This window comes from Anser brachyrhynchus (assembly GCF_964034855.1).
Source record: "Anser brachyrhynchus genome assembly, chromosome: 13".
NCBI classification, from domain to species: Eukaryota; Metazoa; Chordata; class Aves; order Anseriformes; family Anatidae; genus Anser; species Anser brachyrhynchus.
Window position 1 is genome coordinate 17838555 of NC_137708.1, and position 21592 is coordinate 17860146.

General features: G+C 41.0%; 2 protein-coding genes across 3 annotated transcripts in view; both read left to right on the top strand.

The window, feature by feature from the left end:
- The first annotated feature begins 723 nt into the window (after positions 1-723).
- On the top strand, positions 724-2968 carry COX7B (cytochrome c oxidase subunit 7B). The gene is made up of 3 exons (XM_080553362.1): positions 724-883; positions 2090-2214; positions 2777-2968. The coding sequence occupies exons 1-3, from the start codon at positions 847-849 to the stop codon at positions 2849-2851; spliced, it is 237 nt and encodes a 78-aa protein (XP_080409488.1). The 5' UTR covers positions 724-846; the 3' UTR covers positions 2852-2968.
- Positions 2969-3176: 208 nt separating this feature from the next.
- The window catches only part of ATP7A (ATPase copper transporting alpha), a 28519-nt gene continuing 10103 nt past the window's right edge, over positions 3177-21592 (top strand). Inside the window, exons 1-11 of one of the 2 annotated variants that reach the window (XM_080553356.1) lie at positions 3177-3302; positions 10758-10894; positions 13939-14428; positions 15113-15853; positions 17034-17240; positions 18293-18456; positions 18831-18992; positions 19599-19675; positions 19867-20092; positions 20520-20753; positions 21175-21266. In XM_080553356.1, coding sequence (XP_080409482.1) covers positions 10787-10894; positions 13939-14428; positions 15113-15853; positions 17034-17240; positions 18293-18456; positions 18831-18992; positions 19599-19675; positions 19867-20092; positions 20520-20753; positions 21175-21266 — 2501 coding nt within the window. In that variant the 5' untranslated portion in view covers positions 3177-3302; positions 10758-10786. Of the gene's footprint in view, positions 3303-3438; positions 3556-10757; positions 10895-13938; positions 14429-15112; positions 15854-17033; positions 17241-18292; positions 18457-18830; positions 18993-19598; positions 19676-19866; positions 20093-20519; positions 20754-21174; positions 21267-21592 lie in introns of those variants that run through there. The other variant, XM_080553357.1, reaches the window with a different exon arrangement.

The following is a 21592-nucleotide window of genomic DNA, read 5'->3' on the forward strand; positions in this document are numbered from 1 at the left end:
GCGTCGCCCTGCTACAGCGTGCTCGGGCTGCCTGGTGTGGGGTTTGTGTTCCGCCCGTAACTGTCCACCTCTCCCTCAAAAACCCCCCAAAAGAAACACAGAATAAAACCACGAGGAGCTGGTTAGTGTATGAAAAATGGGGGGTAAAATTATTAAGTCGCTTGGCAAAACGGTCGGTGGGGTCTCAAACGCCTCCGGTATTCACGCTCTGTGTGTGTGTGCTCGGGGGCGTCTGCGGAACAGAACGCCGCTCTGGCGCAGCGAGCCAAATCTTTTTTTTTTTTTTTTTTTTTTTTTTTTGCGCTAAAAACCTTCTCCCTTAGCTTTTTAGGTCTTCTAGGGATTCAAATTTGTGGAGTTAGACCGAAAAAAAAATTAGAAAAAAGTGGTGTCAGAAGTGGGATTCGAACCCACGCCTCCATACGGAGACCAGAATACCCAGCGTCGCGGGAAGGCGGAGATGCCTTGAGTCTGGCGCCTTAGACCACTCGGCCATCCTGACACTGCGACAGGAGGCGCCGCGCCGAGCCACTTAGTCCTTTCGTCACGGCTGCGCCTGCTCACTACCAACTCTCTTTCCTCTGTCTTTTCTTGAAAAAGCGTTTCTGAATCCGTACAGCAGAGAAGAAGAACCTCTGCCGTGGCTACAGCGCTCTCAACGCTGCGGCTCCGTGACAGCCAGGAGGAGCTTTTCCCCCGCCTCCCCATGCCACACGGGGAGAACTACATTACCCAGCGTGCTCCGCTCGGCGGCGTTGCGCAGCGGCGGCACTTCCGGCGCGGCCATTTTGTTTTTCAGGGCTCACCAAGGGTAGCGGCGTCTCGCCAGCCGCGCTCCCCGGCACCATGTTCCCCGTGGCCAGGGCCGCTCTGAGCCTCGCCGGTAAGCAGGGGGCGGCTCTCCGGGGTGTAGCAGTGCTTGGGGACGGCCGGTTCCTCAGGTGTCTCTGTTGTTTCCTGCTGTCCCTGTCAGGGGTGGTCCTGAGCTGTCCCCGGGCTTGCTCTCCCTGAAGGAAGGTTCCTGAGGGCAGGTGAGGGGCTACAGGCAGCTGTCAGCCCTTTGTCCTCTGCTGCTTTTATTTTTTTCCTTTCTTCCTCTCTTTTCTACCTCGTGGGTGTTTACTAGAACTGACCTTGGGTTCCCTTTCTCGCTGTTTTTCCTCCTTAATAATAACTAAAGGCACATAAAGGTCTTGTAATCTGCGTAGTGAGGTAGCAAAGCCCTGTCAGTGCTAAATGCTTAAACTCAAGGGCTAAGTAACCTCTTCGGTAGGGAATCACTAGTGTTACACCCAGTCCCCTTAAATGTGGGCCTGGTTCATCAGTACGTATGATGTGCTCAGTCCAAACAAATGTGCTTAGGGGTGTTTCTCTATGTTTAAGATTCTTTTGTCAGTTTAAAAAAAAACAAACAAAAAACCTTGTGTGGGCTCACTTCTTTTAATCTGGTGGTTTGATGCTTAAGTTTGTCTTCTCCTAAATAGGAGTGCCTTTTATATTGTACACTTGTATCCACCCGTCCTGTCACATGGAGAGATTCTCTTGTATTTAATCCTCTATTATTTACATCACGCAAAGGCCCCCAGGTATTTCCACTTCCTTCTTCACCTCCCTTCAAAAATCTTAAAGAGAATGAGAAAGGTGTTACCATTTCTGACACTTCATTTAATGGTGGGATTCATCCTGAAAATGCTTATATGAAGTACATGTACTAAAAATATGAACATAAATCTCAAACATATATACTGAAAATAAACGTCTAAGTACTAAAATTATGCCCTTAAAGAAATGGTCAAAACTGTAGTTGAACTTCTGCACTGAAGGTCTAGAGAAAATGTAAACGAAAAAGCTAACTTAAAGGATTTACTACCAGAAGCAGACTTCAGGAATACTTTTCTACAGAGAAACTGGGAGAGCTGAAATGAAATGCAAGAGTTTCTGTACATCCCATACGTTGCAGTCATTGCAAAGCTCTAAAGATTATTTCCTTGTTTTTTTTTTGCCTTTCTGTTGGTGGGAGACAGTGATTGTAAATGGTTTGTATGCATATTTTAGTTGACTCCTGTATTTTTAATTTCATTTTCCTTAGCTCGCCGCGTTCAGCATACTGCAGTAAGGCAAGCTCATCACAAACATGAGCCAAACTTCCATGACAAGTATGGAAACCTGGTACTGCTTGGTGGAGCTGCAGTTTTTGCTACTGTCTGGGGTTATGTAAGTTTTTTTTTCACCATTGGGTTGTGATGTAGCTGTAAACTTGCAAGCTATTTTCAGAAGGGCTTACTTGTTACAAATATCGTAAGTGATCAGAATTTTGGAGGTTTTTTTTTTTAAGTGAGCAGTAATGTGACGTGAAAGTTTTACTATTTCATCTTTTGATTTTGAATTCTTACACAAATTTCAATATCAGGCTATTCAATGATTTTTCAAACATAGAAACAAGTGTTCGTTATGTTGGTTGTCTAAGCTATTCAGGCAGAATTTTTAGCAGAACTTGCAGGTTATGGTGAAAATACAGTATGGATTATGTGCAAGAAATCCATTTTAGTGATGTGTTTTGACATCTCGGATTATTGGTTATATAGCTAGATATTTTGAAATAGAAAACTGAACCGTTTAAGTAATGCTCAATATAAATATATTCCACTTGCTTTACTGAAAGGTGAATGAGATGTTCTGATATAAGAAATCTAAACGGAAAACAACAGAAATAGGCCCGTATCGGAACGTTTCTTTGCTTTCAGAGCTAATAGTCTGGATTTTTGTCCTCCTGCAGGTGTTTACACAAGCTGGAGTCGAGTGGGGCTTGTCGCCTGTTGGCAGAATCACTCCGAAGGAATGGAGGGAGTGACAGCCCCTGCTCGTAACGAACCGGTCCGAGCTTTCACTGAAATCCTGGCGGCATTTGTTCCCCGAGCACCACCTGTACCGTGGCATTCCTGCTCTAATAAACATACCTAGAAACCTGTGTGGCTCTCCGGGCTTCCCTTTGCGTTCGGTGTCGCTTTCCCGGAGCGGCAGCCCCCGCCCAGCGGCCGTGAGGCGGCGCGGCGCGGCCGTTACCGCCCCTCCTCGCCCGCTGCGCGCCGCGCGCGCTCAGCACCGCAACCCCCCGCCCCCGGCAGCAGGGCAGCCACGTGACAGCGGCGCCTCTCCCGTCGCGTGACGCGGGTGGGAGGGGCGGGGCGGGGCCCCGAGCGGGGACGGGCGGAGCGCGCCCGCGCGTCGGGAGGCGGCGGGGGAGAGGCGGCTCCGCCGTTCTCCGTGAGGACGCTGAGGCGGGCGGCGGCTGGCCCCGAACCGTGAGTAACCGCGTCCTCGGAGCCCCCGCGGCCTTCAGGATTTCTTCCCCGCTCCCTTTTTTCTCTTTTTTTTTTCCCACTTCTAAGTGGAGGCGCGCAGCCGGGTGTTGTGCCTTGTCACGTCGGCGCTGTCGGTGCCCAGCGACGGTTTTTCTGCTGTTTTCCCCGTTTTTTGCCATTAAAAACGCGGTGTAAATAGCCCAGGGGAGGGCAGAGCGTCGCCTGTGGGCCTTTGGAGTGAAATACCGCTGAGGTAAAGGGAGCGCAGCTTACCCGCAGCCCCTCTGCGTTGCCTTCTGGAAGTCCCACCTAAATCCTGTCAGTGCAAGGCTGTAATGTTTGAAAATATTTCCTACAGCTGCTAAAGTGTACCTGACTGCTTGCCGCTTTGTGTCTGTGGGTGTAAATAGACCAATAAATACCGTACAAGTTAGGCGTGTGCATGAAGATGCGCTCTAAGCACCGCCACCATTCAGTTAGAAGTTCAGAAATAGGTTGTATTTACCTCTGGAGAAGAGACACGGACCTTTCTTCCTTCCCAGGTGGTGAGCAGGGAGCGTAAAAGCCAGCATAACGTGTCATTTACAGGTTTTATTCTTACTTTCGCTTGCACGGTGTGTTCCGCATTCTTCTGCCTTGCGTTTTGAGACAGGAATGAGGAGCCTCAGCTGACCTCGTACAATGAGGGGGGCAAAATTATATTTTCTTCCTAATGCTTGTTACAATTCTTCCAGGGGGATTCCTGTGTTCTCTGGAAATCTGCTCTGAAGAGTTAGTGCAAGGACAGGAAGAAGTGAAAGGATTTGCGAAGAGTTTGTCTCAAGTATTATAAAATTCTCGTTAGAACCTAATGGAATGTTTTTTAATTTATGCTCTGTTTGTCTTTTTTTCATCTGTCTTGTATAGAAAAAAAGTTCCTTAGGGCAATTTCCATAGTCTGCTGACGCAGCAGGAGTTGCTAAAGTCTTGAGCAGCACAAATTGCAACCTGCTTAGAGCCTCACGTCGCTGTCTGTGCGGGATGTTTATTACAGGCGTGCAGTTTCCCCTCTGATAAAGCATCACGTATATGGCCATACTTTGAAAAGTGACTATTTGCCTGTGAAAGTAGCAGAACCCCATTCTTGTCTATCAGACCAGACCACCTGTAACCAGTATTTTCATAAGCTCGGCAGGGTCATAAACCTTTGTCTCTTTATGCTGTCCTTTGTTCTTTTTTTTCATGTTTTTGGAGACCTTTAGGGATGGGTACCTGTCTTCTGCTAAATGTGATTAGGAATCTTTCTTTTTGCTGTCAAAAAGAAAGCTATAAAGTAGGACTTAGCCATTTGGAAATTTAGTACAGTCCTAAATTAAATTTGACAGATTCTGTTCCTGGCATTTGTTTGTCTTTACCTAGCTTTTGCTGACATCTTCCAGCAGCAGCTATAAATTCAAAATATGTATGGAAAACTTTGGTGAAAACTAAGGTTGTACACTTGGAGAAGCACACAGTATTTCTGTTACGTATCTGTACTGATCCGTACTTCATGTACATGACGTGAAGCATGCTTGTGGTGCATGGTGAGTGCAGTGTTAGACTGAGATGCCTGGGTTAGCTCAGATAATAGAAGCTCTTAAGCATTTTTGGGGGTATAAGATGAGCGTCTGGGGTTTTACCAGTGCGGTAGCTGTACCACTTACCTTTTTTTTGGTAGCATGATGTTGTGACTGACAACTTTGACTTTACCTAGACTTACTATGCTTCGAGATGCTTTACTTACAAAGACTGCTGTCAGCACGTCCAAGCAAATGATTTGTTGATGTGAATCCAAGTTTCTCAGTTGCCCTGTGTCTAATCACTGTTTAATTTTCCTTTCCCTTGGAAGAAGTTGTTATTAAAAATAGAAATTGTTTCTGTTGCCTCTTTCACTTAATAAAAACTCTAAATGACTTTCTTGAAGAAAGTGGAATGCTTGGATTTTAACACAGGCAACCCCAGCGTTAAGCCTCAAATTGTCCCTGCAAGCACTTAGGTCCATTTCCAAAGATCCTTTCGGTTTTAGCTATCCTTGTGCACCGCCTGTTCTTTCGCTGGGTGCTGCAGCTCCGGGGTAACGTACGGTGCTTGGTTCTGTGCTACTGCAGAGCCCGATTATTTCTAGGGCTCTGCTGCTTCATTGATGGTGTTAATACACGTGCAAGGAAGTACTATTGGTTTGTGTACTGCAAAACACAGGTGAAAGAATACTGAAAGGATTAAAACAGCTAAAAGGGGAGTTTCTAAAGGTGTTAAGCTGTAAATAGTGCACTAGAGAATACAGTAAGCTGACAGATGCTTTCACAAAGTGTGTTCAAAGCCAAGGCTGAGATGAACTTCAGATGGTATTCCAGAAGAGCAGTAGTTGAAGCCTTGTGTTTTCTTGTGTTCTGAATATGTAGCTGTTAGACTAAGTGTGTGCAGAGGGGTCTTTGTGCTGCTTGTCTGCACTGCCAAATCCCTAACCGGTGATCAAGATGCTCTACAGGTGGAGCAATGCCCTGGTCTAGAATACAGCTGTCACTTCTCTCTAAACCAGGGGTGATCTATGACTTAGCATCTCACCCCAAAAATGTGTCTGTAACTGTCACGACCGAAAGGGTTACCTGGCCTGTGGGTCTGCAGGGATCTCAGAAGCGGGCTTATAGGATTTTGTGATGTACAAAGGCACAGGTTTATTTTCTCAAGGTTTCTGCTTGTTACAGATTAGCACCAATCAGCACTAGCAAATACAATGATCAGTAAGGTGAATATATGGACAGATAATAAGCAATTACAGATATTACCAGGATGCAAATAGATGTGTAGTAGATATTAAGAATATAACACTAATTAATAGCAGCAGCAATTAGAGGTAGTAGAAAGGCAATTAGGGGTAGTAAAAGTTCAGCGATATAATACCTACAAATACAGATTAGCTTTGTAGGTTCAACTAGCTTACCAGTTCTGTGACAATGAATACACTTAGGGGTTACAAAATTAGCGACACTATACTGATGACAGATTATGTACATACGTTACAAGACTCCTTACAAGACTTACAAGACTCCTGGTACCAAGAGCATCAAACCAGTCCCAGAAGTGGGGGAAGGAGGGGAGGGATAAAACTGACCTCAAAAAGGAATAATTAAGAAAAATGATAACAGAAGAGATGGTCCACAAGGAGTGGGAGCAAACAAATACTGGATGGAGTCCCGCATGGAAGTTGATCTGTGCCACAGAGCTGGGATCAGCCAGGGGTCCCCAGTGAAGGTGCAAGTTGTACAGGATGTCCTCTAGGAGAGACAAGTCTGTGCAGTAAGGAGAGGTCCCAGGGAGAGAGAGGCTCTGTTTTGGGTAGAAAGCAAGTCATTTTTACATTGCAGGGACGTAGGAGGTCATAGGCCACCTCCTAGAGCAGCCAATAGATGCTGCTAACTTTTTTGTTGGTTTTGCCCTCATCGATGGTTCCTTGGGGATGCCATCTGCCTTGCTGTCGGGTAGTTATGAGGATCTTCAATATCAGCATATAAGATAGATATAGTCACCTAGAAGGCTTTTTAGAAAGCTTTTAATTTGTTGGTTGTTTCACCTACGAGCTACCAGAACCATAATTGTCCCTTCTACGTTGAATTTCTTTTGAGTGAGTGTGTGTGTGTGTATGTATATATACATATATATATATATACACACACACACTGTAGCAAGAGTAAGGAAATGGGAAGTTCTATGTTCACCGTACTGCTGTAGCTCACAAAGAGTGCTGCATGCTGTCACGAGATCGTTTGACTTCTGCATCCATTTTCTTGTTGACTTGGTAAATATTAACGCATTTGAGGAGAAGGAGGTTTATATTGTCAATATTTATGTTGCTTGTCTGCAGATAGCCATAACTTAATGGTGTAGCAAAGTTTTCAGGCTGTTTAGTTGTGAATTTATCTCGAGTTAATGTTGTCAGAAGGAGGGAATCGTGACAAAAATACTTCTTTTAAGTTTCAGCCAAAGTATTTCTACAGGAAGCACTCAAAGGGGAGATAGAATATTAGAAATGAATATAACCAAGTGGAATATTAGCACAGGGAAGAATGTGTTAGCTTGTCAATTTAACTTGTTATTGTCCTGGGGATTTTTGTACTTGCAACAAAGCGAATCAAAATCCCTGTTTGTCTGATATGCCTTTTTTTCCCCCCAGTAGAGAGCTTACGCATATGTCTTATAGCTCCAGTAGTGTTTCTTAATGAAAAGCTGGAGAACAAAAAGAAGAGAGGGAGTTTGATCCAACAGATAAATTCTGTGACGGAAGTTTTGGATTCAGTCCTAGCACTTTGGGGTCTTGAGGGGGGAAAAATGATTTTCCTCTTAAGCCTTTAAGCCTTGTGCATGTTTGAGTCACGGTTCTCTCCAGGAGTGGGTTTTCTCTGCCATGTTTATGCAGTGCTTAATGCCATGAGGCCCTGATCATCGGTCCTGGGAGAGCAGACTTGAAAAAGCCCAACCAAACACGCAGAAAACTCTCCCTGGGGCAGTGAAGGGAATGAAGCTCGGTTGGTTTTGATTTATTATTTAAATTCAAACGCAAGCAGATTGTGTTTTATTTTAAAGGAAAGATTGTGTCTATACAAAACATGCATATGAAATTTTATTGACATAATAGGATTTTAACATGCTTTATGGGCCTAACATGCTTATTCAGGTCCTGAATTACCACAATCAAATTATTTTCTTTCACTTCCGTAAATACCATCCATCATATTTGAAGTCGTGTTTCAAAATTTATTTGGTTAGATTAGGCCAGGGAGGCAGAAGGACTCTTTATTTCCCTTTCCACGTGCTGTCTTTTCAATGGGAAAACATGAGGCTGTGTAAAAACTGGTGGAGCTGACTGTATGTAACATGTCACATCCGTGGCAGATGATGGACTGGGGTGTCTCAGTTCTCTGGTTGCTGTGCTCACAAAACACTCTGCAAGTCAAGTACTTCTGGACACTTTACCTGTACTTTAGCCTTTTGGGAAGATTCATTACTGCCTGGAATTACAATTACGCCCTTGTTTGCCCTGTGGACTGAACCTTCCTTGTGGAAGAGCTGAAGTGTCAGTGAGGGCCATGTGATGAAATGAAAGCACGTCTTTTAGTTAGCTTTACAGTCTTCTTAAAAAAATATCTTGTGCCTCAGAGTATGCAGATGAGCCTGAGAAAGGGCTGGTCACATGAAGCTCTTAAACCACACTGCTCTCCCGATTCCCAGCTCCCTTGTGTGCTGTGTGACCCTGCTGCATTTCTGTAGGTGTGTAAATAATTATGGATAAATATTCCTGTGTTGCTAAGAATCCAGCTCTGGTAAGTTAGGCAAGAAGTGAGATCTGTACCACCTCCTTGAGTAGGGATATCCCATTAGTGCTTCTCGTAGCACGAGTTACTGCTTTCTGCTGACTATGACATGATGGGGTGCCTCTAATGCAGTAACTTGCTGTCGCTGTTTTACCTTCTGAGGCAGCAGAACCCGATTAGCACCATCAGTGCAAGCGTTAATACAATGCTTTGGACCCATTTTAGCATTAATCAAGGCCCTCGTTGCCTGAGAGCTCTCTGGGTGCTCTTGGCAGCGGGACCACTGTGTGTGGAGCATGTCCCCTGCGCTCCACGCGTGTGTCCGGAGGCAGGGCTGCAGTGGGAAGCAGCTTTGGGATGCTCATCCCCAGCTGCCCTCGGTCTCCAGTTCCACGTGCAGCCCTTGTGCTTCCCGACTTCCCCGTGCTGTGGCTGGAAGGGTGGAGTGTTAGTGTTGTAGGATGCGTCCAGAGCAGGTACTTCAATTATAAAGCAGCTCACCGAGGTGTGCAGAGTCCTGTGACTGCGAGGTTTTCTTCATGCTTGCCAAACCTTCCTGCCTGCTAGCTGCTCTTACCAGGTTGGACATGGTGCTTAGGGACATGGTCTAGTGGGTGATGGTGGTGGTAGGGGGATGGTTGGACCAGATGATCTTGGAGGGCTTTTTCAACCTTAATGATTCTCTGATTAATGTACGCTAATTCCTATTTTCTCGTGCTTTACTGTGTAGTTCTTGAGCAAAGCTCCTGTTGCCCAACAGGACACGAGGGGTCATACTGGAGTTCAGGTCCCTTACCTGGTCGTTTGAGAGTTTTAGGGGATGCATCAGGGGGAAAAAATCAAGTGCTCAGACTATCTTTTACAACGTTTACATAATTAATTTATTTTTTTGACCTAGTAATTATGGTTAAGTTTTCCCACATGGTGGCTGACAATTTTGCAATGTGTTGCTGGCACTTTGCATAGAATGCATTTAAAGAAAAAAACAAACAAACATACTTCACCTGTTGGAAAATTCGCTGTAATTCAGAGGGTTGTGCTGTCTTCTTTATAAAGCTTCAGCATTTAGTTTTTGAGGTTTTCAGCATCAGTGAGGTCAACCTGGTTCTATAATGAAACATTGCAGTATTCATGTATGGTTTTCTAGTGTCTTAGAGCAAAACCAGAAACTTTCAGACCTTCTATAGCAGGGAGCAGTCGTGAAATGCCACCAGGGAGAGAGCAAATTAATTTTATTAAATGCTGCTCATACTTAGGGTAATCTAGTTTCCCAGACAAGTCCGCAGGGTAATAAACCAGTTAAGCGCGTGTTCAACTTTGGCTGTTGGGTTAGTCATCAGAATTTGGTATTGCTTTCACTGCAGCCAAACACTAAGCAGCTGACTGATTATTTTCCTAGTCATAAACCTCCCATGCAATGGAAAAAATAATGCAAAATTTCAAAGATGGAAAAATCTTAATCTCTTCTTTGTCCTCCTTCCTTCTCTGTTACTTAATTTATGCATTGGACAAACAAACTCATTTGCAGCAGCCATTATTTCTGCAGATTAATTTCATTTAGATTTAGTCATTTTTCCGCGCTTGTTTTTACAAGATAGAATAAGCATGATAATCTGCAGAGGAGCAGAAATTAGACTTTCCTGAATGAGATTTGGAAAAAGTTGGATTTACTCCCTAGGACCAATTCCAGCATTCCTTGTTCTCACTAGCACAGGGTGATAACGAAGAGATACAGATGTGGACAAACACAGCAGGCGTCTGTCACTGTGCTTTCCGTGCCCTCCTCGATCGTTCTGACGTTCCAAGGGCTGGTGTCTCCTCCTTGCTTGCTTCTCCCAGCAGTTGGGTCACACACCACTGAGTCACAGCTTGCTGCATGTGATTAAAGGATCTTGATTGTAATACAAAGTGAATTATGAATGTCTGAATAATTTTCTCTTTGAGGATACACGGCAGCAAGTAGCTAAGTGCCTCCTTCCTGTTCAGTTGTGCTCAGCATCAGATTTTGATCAGGTTTTGGTATCTACTAGGGTACATCATCTGTTAAATTCCTGCATATTGTTTTGATTTTTATCTTTGAAATTATTTGGAGGGGGAAAAAAAGTCCTAATTCTTTTTTGGCCAACAGAAATGAGAAGACTTGAGTAGAATTTCACAATGGAGGCAAGATCCATAGTCATCGGCGTGGAGGGAATGACGTGCCATTCCTGCGTTCAGGCCATTGAACAGCACCTCGGGAAGAGGAATGGTGTCCATAACATTAAAGTAAGTGGCACTACCCACTTGTTTTAAAGTATTGCTCTTGTACGCGAAGCCATGGTAAAGTGTGTACCAAGGGGGGAAAGTATGTGGGAATACTATATCCTGTACATTTCATGGGGAAGTGATCTTTGAGGTGTTTTACTGTATTTCTAGTACAAGCAAGAGAAAAACAAGTGCTTACTGTACTTCAGTGGGAGCTGAGTTGTCACCTGTTACTCCTTAAGTTACTTTCTGCCTCAGTTTAATACTATGAATTTCTATGCTTGATTCAGTGTTACAAAGTAATGAGAAAAGTAAAATAAAAATAAAATAATAATAATCAGGGCAGGATTATCTTAAATAAGATGAAGCGAATGCCCTAGAATTTACACTCATTTTAAAAAACAAGTTGTATTTGCCCCTTAAATTCAATAAGTATCAGTATTTTGCTCTCAAACCTCCAGGCCTTTTCTTCTACGCTGACAGTATACACAAGTCACTTGCACATGTTCAAAGGCCTGAGGTGTCCAATTCATGATGAGTTGGTTGGCCACCATGAAGAATGCTGCTGTTTTGTGGTAGTAATGGAATAAAGGTAGTAGTAGTCCAGGGCTATCCCCTTCAGGCATGAGAAGTTCCCTTCCTTTTGTGTTGTCCGTTTAAGGAATGAGAGAGCAGCAGAGCCATAGTCTTGAACTTTTGACAGAGCTACTTGTTTTGCCCTTAATTCAGACTTCCTTAATCTGAGTTGATTTTAACCTCTTTTTTTTTAATGCTTTCTTGATGCAGAGGAGATATCAATGTCATTAATCTTTTTTTCTATCATGAGCAAAATGGTGGATTTTAGAATATTCCAGGGTGAGCCAACTGGTCCTAAAAAATACATCAGTCTATGGCAGTTTTCATAATGAAAACAATTTATAATCTGGGAGATTCCTTTTAGTCTTATGACCTAATTTGTGTAAGAAGGAGTAGTCCTAACAATTATGGCTGCAGAAAATTGCCATGTTTAATTACTGGGTATATAGATTATGAAATCCTGCTGTATCATTCTGTAGTAGTTGATTTTTACTCTACAGAAAATAATATTTTCCTGGTCTCTTCAAAAGTTGTTTCCATTTTAGTAGACATGTCAGAGATGAAATCTGTGCTTCCCAGAATCAGCTACGCTATCTTATTTGGGGGGCATGTGATTGTTGCCCGGAGCTCACTTCAGAGGGCTCATTGTGGTTAACCATTCTGCACAAAGACAAAGGTACACCACTTAGTAGAGTTACCTTTGCATGAAGTAGGAGTTCATGTATGCTCACAGAAACTTTGGTGAACGACAGCAGTACTGACACGTTGTTTTTCATCTTCAAGTTTAATGGAGCTTTAATAAGACACGGGGCTGTTCTCTGACACCAGACCCTTGGATCACTGAACGGGCTCTTAGAAACAGGGATTCCACTGTAACGACTTCTGTCATATGGGAATGTCACACAAATCCCTAGGTATTGGCAAACACGAGGTGAAACAAAGATTAAAATTGGCTTGTAAAGTAATACCCTCAAATAACCTGGCTTCAGAAGTCTTCTTTCCTTCCTTCCCAAAATTACTCTAGCAAAAGATGTAATTTCTACAAAGTTGCATTTTTGTTTCAGCTGATTTCTGAAGATGCGCAGATATGACTTGAGACAGTAAGAGGAGAGACTCTTAATTTAACATGTAGAAGTACATCCCATCGTGCTTTTTACATAAGGAGTGAAACAGTTTTGTAAATATAAAACCCTCAATAGTTTCTTTTTATGTTCTAAGGTAAATAACATCTCAAAACTGAATAATATTTCTAAAACTACTATTGGCAAGAAAATACATTAGAAAATCTTAGTCTGAGTAAAATAGCACAATAATACATTTCAAGAGATTATATTAGTAATTATCCACGTTGCAACATCAGAACTTCAACTTAGGGTTTTGTTTAGTTATTATGAATTAGGTCAGCAGGAGAGATGAATGTTGGATGGCCAATACAGACAAACAGCTGCATTTAGGTTATTTTGCTGCCAACGGTAATGAAACCAGTAAATGTCCATGTTCCTAATTCTGCTGAGGCCCATAATTGGGACAAAAATGAAGAAAGGTGGTTCTTAAAGTCATTTAACTGGTGTAATTTAATCACAGCTCTGGTCTTTAGGTTGTAGCTTTGCCCAAAGTAAAGATAAAACTGAATGATAATGTGTAGGGCCTCTGGCAGGCATTGGCTTTTGCTTTTGGAAACTGCAGTAATTGTGTTTGATGTATCATCAGTTGGGAGCAAATTAAATTGAGGATATTTGTACCGTCAAATGTGAAAGGTTAGTACTAAATCAGGAAGTCTGTGGGTCACAAAAACGTACAGAGAGGAAAAACAGTTTTCATTGATGTTTGTCATGTATCTAATTTCAAAACTGAATCTTGCTCTGTTCAGTCTGCTGCGCTTTATTCCTCATAGCAAGGTAATAGCCTGTGCCTAAGACACCAAGAATTATTGGACTCCTTTCACTGCTACTTAAATATGTGGGATTTTTCAAAGAGTGTTTTCCATCCTTGCAGCCTAAGGGTGATTACTTCTAACTGCAAAATTGTACAAGTGATTAGATTTTTTTTCTGTGGGCTCTTTTGCTTTTGATTGAATTACACTGACTAACTAAATTCAAGAGAGTTTGGCTCTGGAAGGTTCTTTTTTTTTGTTTCCCATAAAATGCATTGATGCTGTCTGGATATCATAAGTTAAAAAAAAAAAAAAAAAAAGACCAGAGAGACTCTTTGTAAAGGATTCTGAAACTTTTTTGGGGAAAAACAATTCTGCGTTGTGTCTAGCCATGTTGTTTCACAGATGAGATGAAGTTACTGTATGGTGGCCATTGGTATGGCCTTACTCTTCAAGGTAGGTAGTCATGGATAAAATGCTACAAACAATACTGGAAAAGTACTCCTAATGTCTGCAAATAAAAGCTATTCATAATCCCATGCAGGGTTTTACTTCCTATGTCTTAATATTGCAGTTTGCTAAATTGGTTGGTTCTTTTTTTTTTTTCCTTTGCAAGGTATCTCTAGAGGATAAAAATGCCATCATTATTTATGACTCAAAGCTACAGACTCCAGCAACACTACAGGAAGCAATATGTGACATGGGGTTTGATGCTACATCAGCTGGTTCAGACCCACAACCTGTTTTACCTGACACTATTTTTCTTACTATTCCTGCTCAGTCAGCTCTAACATCTAAAGAGATTCGTAGTACACTACTGAAGAACAAAGGTATCCTGGATGTTAAAATGTCCTCTGATCAAAAATCTGCAGTGGTGACTTTCCTTTCTTCCATTATAAATGGCAAGCAGATTATCCAGATGGTCCCAGGAGTAGACTTAAATATTTCAGCACCAGAAGTGACTCCAGGAACATGTGAAGATTCCAGCTGGTCTCAAGCAAGTAGCGTTTTGTTGCGCCTGAAAGTGGAGGGGATGACCTGTCATTCCTGCACCAGCACTATTGAAGGGAAGGTTGGCAAATTGCAAGGAATTCAGCGGATTAAAGGTAAAAACTTACATTATCTCCTCTCATGGCAATGTGGAGGTGCTTTGGATTTATATTAGTTTAATACAACAATTACTCTTTGTGGTACCTGATATGTATCTAAATGTTAATTTGGGCTAGCAGTAAAGAAGGAGGCGTAAACTGTGGTGAGGCTCTTGCTGTTACATGTGTGACAGCATTCAGTGATTGCTTTTTTTTTTTTTTTGTATTTTGGTAGGGAGGTTGGAGTAGTAGAGTTCCATAACTTCATTTTTCAGTTTTAGAAATCTCTAATACCAGGTCTCTCTTTGTATTGTAATTAATGTTAGTTTATATTTTCTTTTCAATTAAAAATTAATATTGTTATGTATGTGATTGTATCCAAAAGGTAAGATGCAATAGGCCCTGGATAAAAGGATGTATTTAGTAAGAAACAGTAATGTTGTTCGTGAAAGTCCTGGGAAAAGAGCAAAAATTGAGAAAAAATGGTATTTGAGAACTGTTTTATTGTCTAGACAATAAATGGTTGCACTAAATTGCACTGAGATTTTCCCAAGCCACTTAAACCTCTGTTACATTGCAGTTAAGTTTCTGAGTGTTTGAAGCGTTCTCGGAAGTCTTTGACAAGATCTGTTGCTCTTAGGGCAACATGCTTGTTATACTTAGGGCAGTAATGCACGCTTATTTTTGCTGTTTAATTTTCAGTGTCCTTGGACAATCAGGAAGCTGTTGTCGTGTATCAGCCTCATCTAATTACAGCAGAAGAGATAAAATGTCAAATTGAAGCTGTGGGCTTCACAGCATCTTTCAAAAAGCAGCCTAGGCCCCTCAAACTCAGTGCTATTGACCTGGAAAGGTTGAAGAATACTCAGACCAAAGGCTCTGAGACAACATCACTGAAAGAAAACTCCAAGAATGTGAACGATACGAAGACCGTTGTCTTCAAAATTGATGGCATGCACTGCAACTCGTGTGTCTTCAATATTCAGAGTACCATATCAGCACTCCCGTCAGTAACAAATATAGTTGTTTCATTAGAGAAGAAATCTGCCATTGTAAGCTATAACCCAAACTTAATTAGTGTAGAGGTACTGAGAAAAGCCGTAGAGGCAGTGTCTCCAGAGACATTTAAAGTCAGCCTTCCTGACCAATATGAACATGCAGCGCTTCTTTCTGCGCTGGCATCTCCACTGAAGTCTCCTCACACAGCTTTGAAGGATGCTACCCAGCCACTTACTCAAGTTGTTGTGATAAATATTGAGGGAATGACTTGTAATTCTTGCGTGCAGTCTATTGAGGGAGTCATATCCCAAAAGGCAGGTGTAAAATCTATTAATGTCTCTCTGGCAAATAGTAATGGGACTATAGAATATGACCCTCTGCAAACAAGCCCAGAAGACTTGAGATCCTCAATAGAGGATATGGGATTTGATGCATCTTTATCAGGTAAAACTTTTAAGCTTAAAAAGATTATGCAATTCTGTTTGAGATTTGGTACCACCCAAGATGAGATTTATCAGTTTACACATTATACTTCCTGCATGTCAAGAGAAGCTTTGTATTTTCACTGTCAATGAGATAGTTAAGTAAATCTGTAGCACTTCCTTTAAGACGTTAGATTAATTAAAAAGTACTGAGATATATGGAAATATAAATACATCCTGTAAGTATTGATATTCAAATGGTGCTTCAATTTGCCACTGTTTAATGTTTATGGAATGAATGTAGAAAGTAAATGGAGCTTTGATAGCTGCTAAGAATGATAATTCGCTGCTAAAGAAACTTCGTGGCAGCAATCTACTAGAGATTTAACTTGTGTGAAGTAACTGAGAGGTTGTTTAACCAGACTCAGGCATGGCTGAGGAGTGACAAGAATCTGTAGAGTGTGGATATCACCGAGGAAGTTAAGATTATGCTTACCATGATGTCTGGTACACTGAAAGTAATTGTGCAATGGGAACAGATGGCTAGGTAGTGGTGTCCAGAATATTTACAGCGAACACAGATCAACATTAATGGGAAGAGGCTTCTCAAGGGAATGCGGAGGCTCCATTTCTTATTTGCTAAGATTAAATTTAATACAGCAGGTGAAATATTTTATGTCAATAACTGAAGCAGTGAAGTCAGGTGCTCATATTTAATCCCTTTTATACTGCTCCTGCCTAAACATAGCTTGTCCTGAATTGCTGGAAGAAGCAGCGATCTGTGGCTTGAGGTCCCTTCTCAAAGGTCAAAAACATTGAATTTGCTTGCAAAACATTCATTTGTTTTGTACCCCAGGTAAAGTCAACAAATTTGCATGTAAAACTAAGGTTGTAAGGCAGAGGCTTAGCTTGCGACCTGCCAAAGAGGACAGAGGATGTGCAACAGGACAGATGAATATAATGAGGAAAAGGAAAAGAAAAATTGTAACAAAACAATCAGATAGAAAGTTTATCAGAGGCCTAACCATTGTTGCTTCAGTAAGCAAAAGAAAGCAGACTTATTCCTGTGCTCGAGAGCCTTAATAAGGCACGTACAATTACTGCTTCTTGGTCTGCAAATTTACAGCAACGTGTATTAATGCCAGGTCATAGCTCATTGCAGTGTCTATTCGTGGTGTCATGAATTTCAATCTCTTCCTCAGCAAAGACAGAACTCCCTGTGGGGATAACTCAACCCTCACCTGAAGAGCAGCTGGCATCTCACAGAACTGAGCCTACCTCCAAATTGTCACCAAACCATGCTGCTAAACAAGAGGCAAAGAGCGTATCTAAGTGCTATGTCCAAGTCACAGGAATGACATGTGCTTCATGTGTAGCCAACATTGAGAGGAATTTGAGAAGAGAAGATGGTAAGATATATATCAGTGTAACCTGTTAAATTTCTGAGCTTTTCTTTTAGAGAATCCATCTAGCTTATGTGTACTGTTTTTAATTAGTGGGTTGTTAAGAGAAGTACCGTTGCTGGTACTTCATGAGGGAGAACATAAGTTGACTTACAGTTGGTTTGTAGGATGAAAAGAGAATGTAATTCTTGCTGCTTTGTTGGCGTGCTGGCTGGAGACTGCCCTTGCAAAAGCAGGAGTTGAGGTTCTGTGAAGAGAATATATAGAGATCAAATATGGATCCTCATGAAACTAAACTAAATCTCTTCAACTGGAGTGATTTACCCTGGTCTGCAACTTAAAGGCAGAAGTGTACACATCTGTATCAGAAACAGAGCTATTGGAGAATGACAGTATTAGTATGGATTAAAGAGATGTAAGGTAACTTTAGCTCCGCAAGTCAGGACAATGATGTCTATATTTCTGTCAGAGTGATGATTTTATTTGCAGGAACAAATAGTTGCATAACTATAATGAAGGGTTATTATTATAGACTGTGTTTAATTATTATAATGAAGATGGACATATTCCAAGTTAACTTGGAATTTTATTTCTTCATTCTAAAAGCTTTTTGTACTTTCCTTTTAACTCAGTGTACAGTAGGATTGCATATTGTTAGATCTACCCTTTCTGAAACATGTTCACTCAAGTTCTTAAAGAAAGGGTTTTTAGAAATTCTAGAATTAGATCAAAATAATATGCCAGAGTCTATTTTAGAAGTGGTTTTTGAAGTCAAAATGGTCATCTTTTCATACAAAGTAAATTGAATGTTTGTAATGAGACAGATGGTAAACATGAATTGCATGTTTTTCTCCTGGAGTAATATATTAATTCTTCATGCTTGCACTCCCAAGCTTTTGTTACACTGCTTATACATCTTCCAAAAATGCTTGTTTTTGTTTTTATGTGCCTATAATGTGGTAGGTTTCTCAGTTTCATTGCACTGCTATTGTGCTGTCACATTGTCATTAAGTGTTTTTCTTAAACATGAACTGCTATTTGTACATTTTGTTTTCTAGGAATACATTCAATACTTGTTGCCCTAATGGCAGGAAAGGCAGAAGTGAGGTATAATCCTGCTGTCATACACCCTTCGGCTATTGCAGAGCTCATACGAGAACTGGGATTTGGAGCTACTGTGATGGAAAACTCTGGTGAAGGAGATGGAATTCTGGATCTTGTTGTAAGCTAGTAATTAAAAACAACCACCCCTGTCTTTATTTTATCTATTGTACTTGCTTTTGGGGGATTATTTTGCATATGGCAGGATTTTCTGTGATTTTTTCTTTATTTTTTTTGGAGCGGAGTCTAGCTTAGTGTTCCAGCTCTCAGCATGAAGAGACAGCAGAGGTTCATCAGAGCTTAAAACGTTGTGTTCTGCGCCATGCTTCCCCTGTAGGGCTTTCATCCTTCACAAGTGAGCTCCATCTCACTGCTTCAGACCCCAACCATAGGCAATAAATAGTTCGGGATGGCCATAACAACACTTTCTTTTCCCATTTCGTATGATACATTATCCTTTGGTTTCGATAACCATAGGGAACCTTTATTTTACAGGTGAGAGGAATGGCATCTGCTTCTTGTGTGCACAAAATAGAATCTACCCTCATGAAGACTAATGGTGTTTTATACTGCTCAGTAGCTCTTGCAACCAACAAAGCACACATCAAATACGATCCTGAGATTATAGGTCCTCGAGATGTGATACAAGTGATAAAGGTAAGTTTCATGAAGGCAACAAGTCTAATAAAATATGAAGTGTCCTTTGAACCATTACATACCCCACAGTAGAAGGGAAGAAGGCTATTAAAGGAAAAAAAATTGTCTCATCCATCATTATCTTGCTCTCAGGTTTCTGCAGATAAGGTGTGTGTTCTGGCTGAAAAGCAATGATCTGTAGTGACTTTGTCCAAGTGTTTAAAGAGAGACTGGGAAAGCTAGGCTATGGTAGAATTGAAGATAAGTCAATAGGTTGCCAAAAAGTAAAGCCCATCCTTGAGTACTGTAGCAAAGGAAAGATTACATAACTTTCTTGGTATTCTCCCTAAATTTTTATACTTCTGTGCTTCAGGATTAACCATTTTGGAAAGCCACATTTTAGAGTACCTTTTGAATGTTCTAGAAAAGTTGATTTCTACATCAGGCTATTACTTTTTGGGTTAACTTGTGCAGAGAGAAAAGCAATTGTATCAGAAATGTTAACAAAACAAATCAATTGCAAGGCTGGCAAAATCAGTAATCGGTCCATAAATTTATAGGAGTGCAAGTTGTCTTTACAAATCAACTGTTCTCTTTTAATTTTTGTTCTTTTTTTTTTCCCTGTAGGATTTAGGTTTCACGACTACTTTAGTCAGAAAAGATAGATCTGCTAGTCACCTAGATCATAAACGTGAAATAAGGCAGTAAGTATTCCTGGACATATTTAGATTCTATATAAGCATCTTGTAAACGTCTTTGATTACTCTTTTTAATGTTTTGTCTTTTAATCAATAGTAAAATTTATGGATTTTTTTATTAGTTTGTGCAGACTTGCTAGCTAAAATGTTACTCAGCACTCGCCTGCAAAACAAATAAATTTTTTTTTAAATTTGAGGTGGAGAAGGGCTTTTTTTGTGAGCCTGGCTTTCTGTATTCCTGTCATGGTGATGATGATTTACATGATGGTTAAGGACAGTCAACTCTCGGATGCTCGCGCACATCACAACATGAGTGATGAGGAAATGGAGGCCATTCACTCCTCTATGTTCCTGGAACGCCAGCTCCTGCCAGGATTGTCTGTTATGAATTTTCTGTCATTTTTACTCTGTGTCCCTGTACAGGTAAGTGAGAACGTGGCAGCTCTGAGTTTGGTGGGGTGAGACAATCAAAGTGGAAGACAACAAAGAAATTAAATTTGGCAAGTGACCGTAAATCTGCTGCTTCAAATTGTTTTTGAGGCTGTTAGATGCTAACACTGCCGCTAAAATATGCGGTGCTAGGTACTGTTTTGGGCAGGGCAGTCAATGTGTAGGTGCTGTGCAGTCAGAGCATCAGAGGCAGCTTGCCTAGCTCTAGCAGGTGGGCATGGTGAGATGACCTAAGAATACTGAGGTGAAGATACAGCTCTCACCTAATGCTAGGACTTCAGTAGGTGATGGAGAAAGCAAATGACAAAAAAAAAAAAAAAAGGATGTCTTCCTCTCAGGGAAAAACTGCTGCTGTCTGTTAGAAGCGCACAGAATATAACTGGTACTGTTACTGTTACAGATGTTTGGAGGCTGGCACTTCTATATACAGGCATACAAAGCACTGAAGCACAAAACTGCAAACATGGATGTGCTCATTGTTCTGGCAACCTCCATTGCGTTCGTCTACTCATTTGTTATTCTTCTAGTTGCAATGGCTGAGAAAGCAAAAGTAAACCCCGTGACTTTCTTTGACACACCTCCCATGCTGCTTGCGTTCATCTCGTTGGGCCGGTGGCTAGAGCACGTCGCAAAGGTAAGGAAAATAAAAATACTTGTGATGTGTTGGTCAAAATGAATGTAGCGGTGGAAATTTTATTTCAGACAGGTTGCACTAGTAAAATATAGTAAAATAGGTTTAGTAAACTAGGTATGTTCTTGACATCTTCACTGAATGGAAAGCATCATATTTGCAAACTATAAGACACTGAGTATCATTTCTGAATGTTTTATACTTTAAAAATCAGATGAAAAAGCTTTCCTAGATTCTTCTGACCTTATTTGTTATAAAATCATCTACAATAACTGAAGTAGTAAAAATATGAAATGATTTAATATTAATCTGTTTGCAGGAAGTATTTTCTTAACAAAGTACATCACAACATATCCGGTTGTCATTTACCCTGTGATTTTTTTCCAATACCATAGTCAGAAAAATAAGGAATTTCTTATTCTAGGGTAAAACATCAGAAGCACTGGCTAGACTAATTTCATTACAAGCTACTGAAGCAACTATTGTTACCTTGGGCCCTGATAACATTCTCTTAAGGTATCTTACTTTGTCATTTGCTTTTTCTGATGTTCCTTTTCTGTTGTTAATATTAGTAATTCACATACAAATGTTATCAGTCTGTAGAACTATGAAGAAAATAACTTCAGATTTTGCTGGCAGATACGTAAGATGTAAATGTTAAAATTAAGAAAAATTAATCCTATTCCAATTTGTTTTATTGGAATCGTGCTAATTTTTGCTAAGATAAGGAATGTAGTGGATTTTCTCATCTGGGAAGTAAATAAAAATATGATAAGCTTAGTGCTCTATAAAATGGCCTTTGTATAAGTTAACAATGTTAACTGGTGGGATTATGCTTTGTG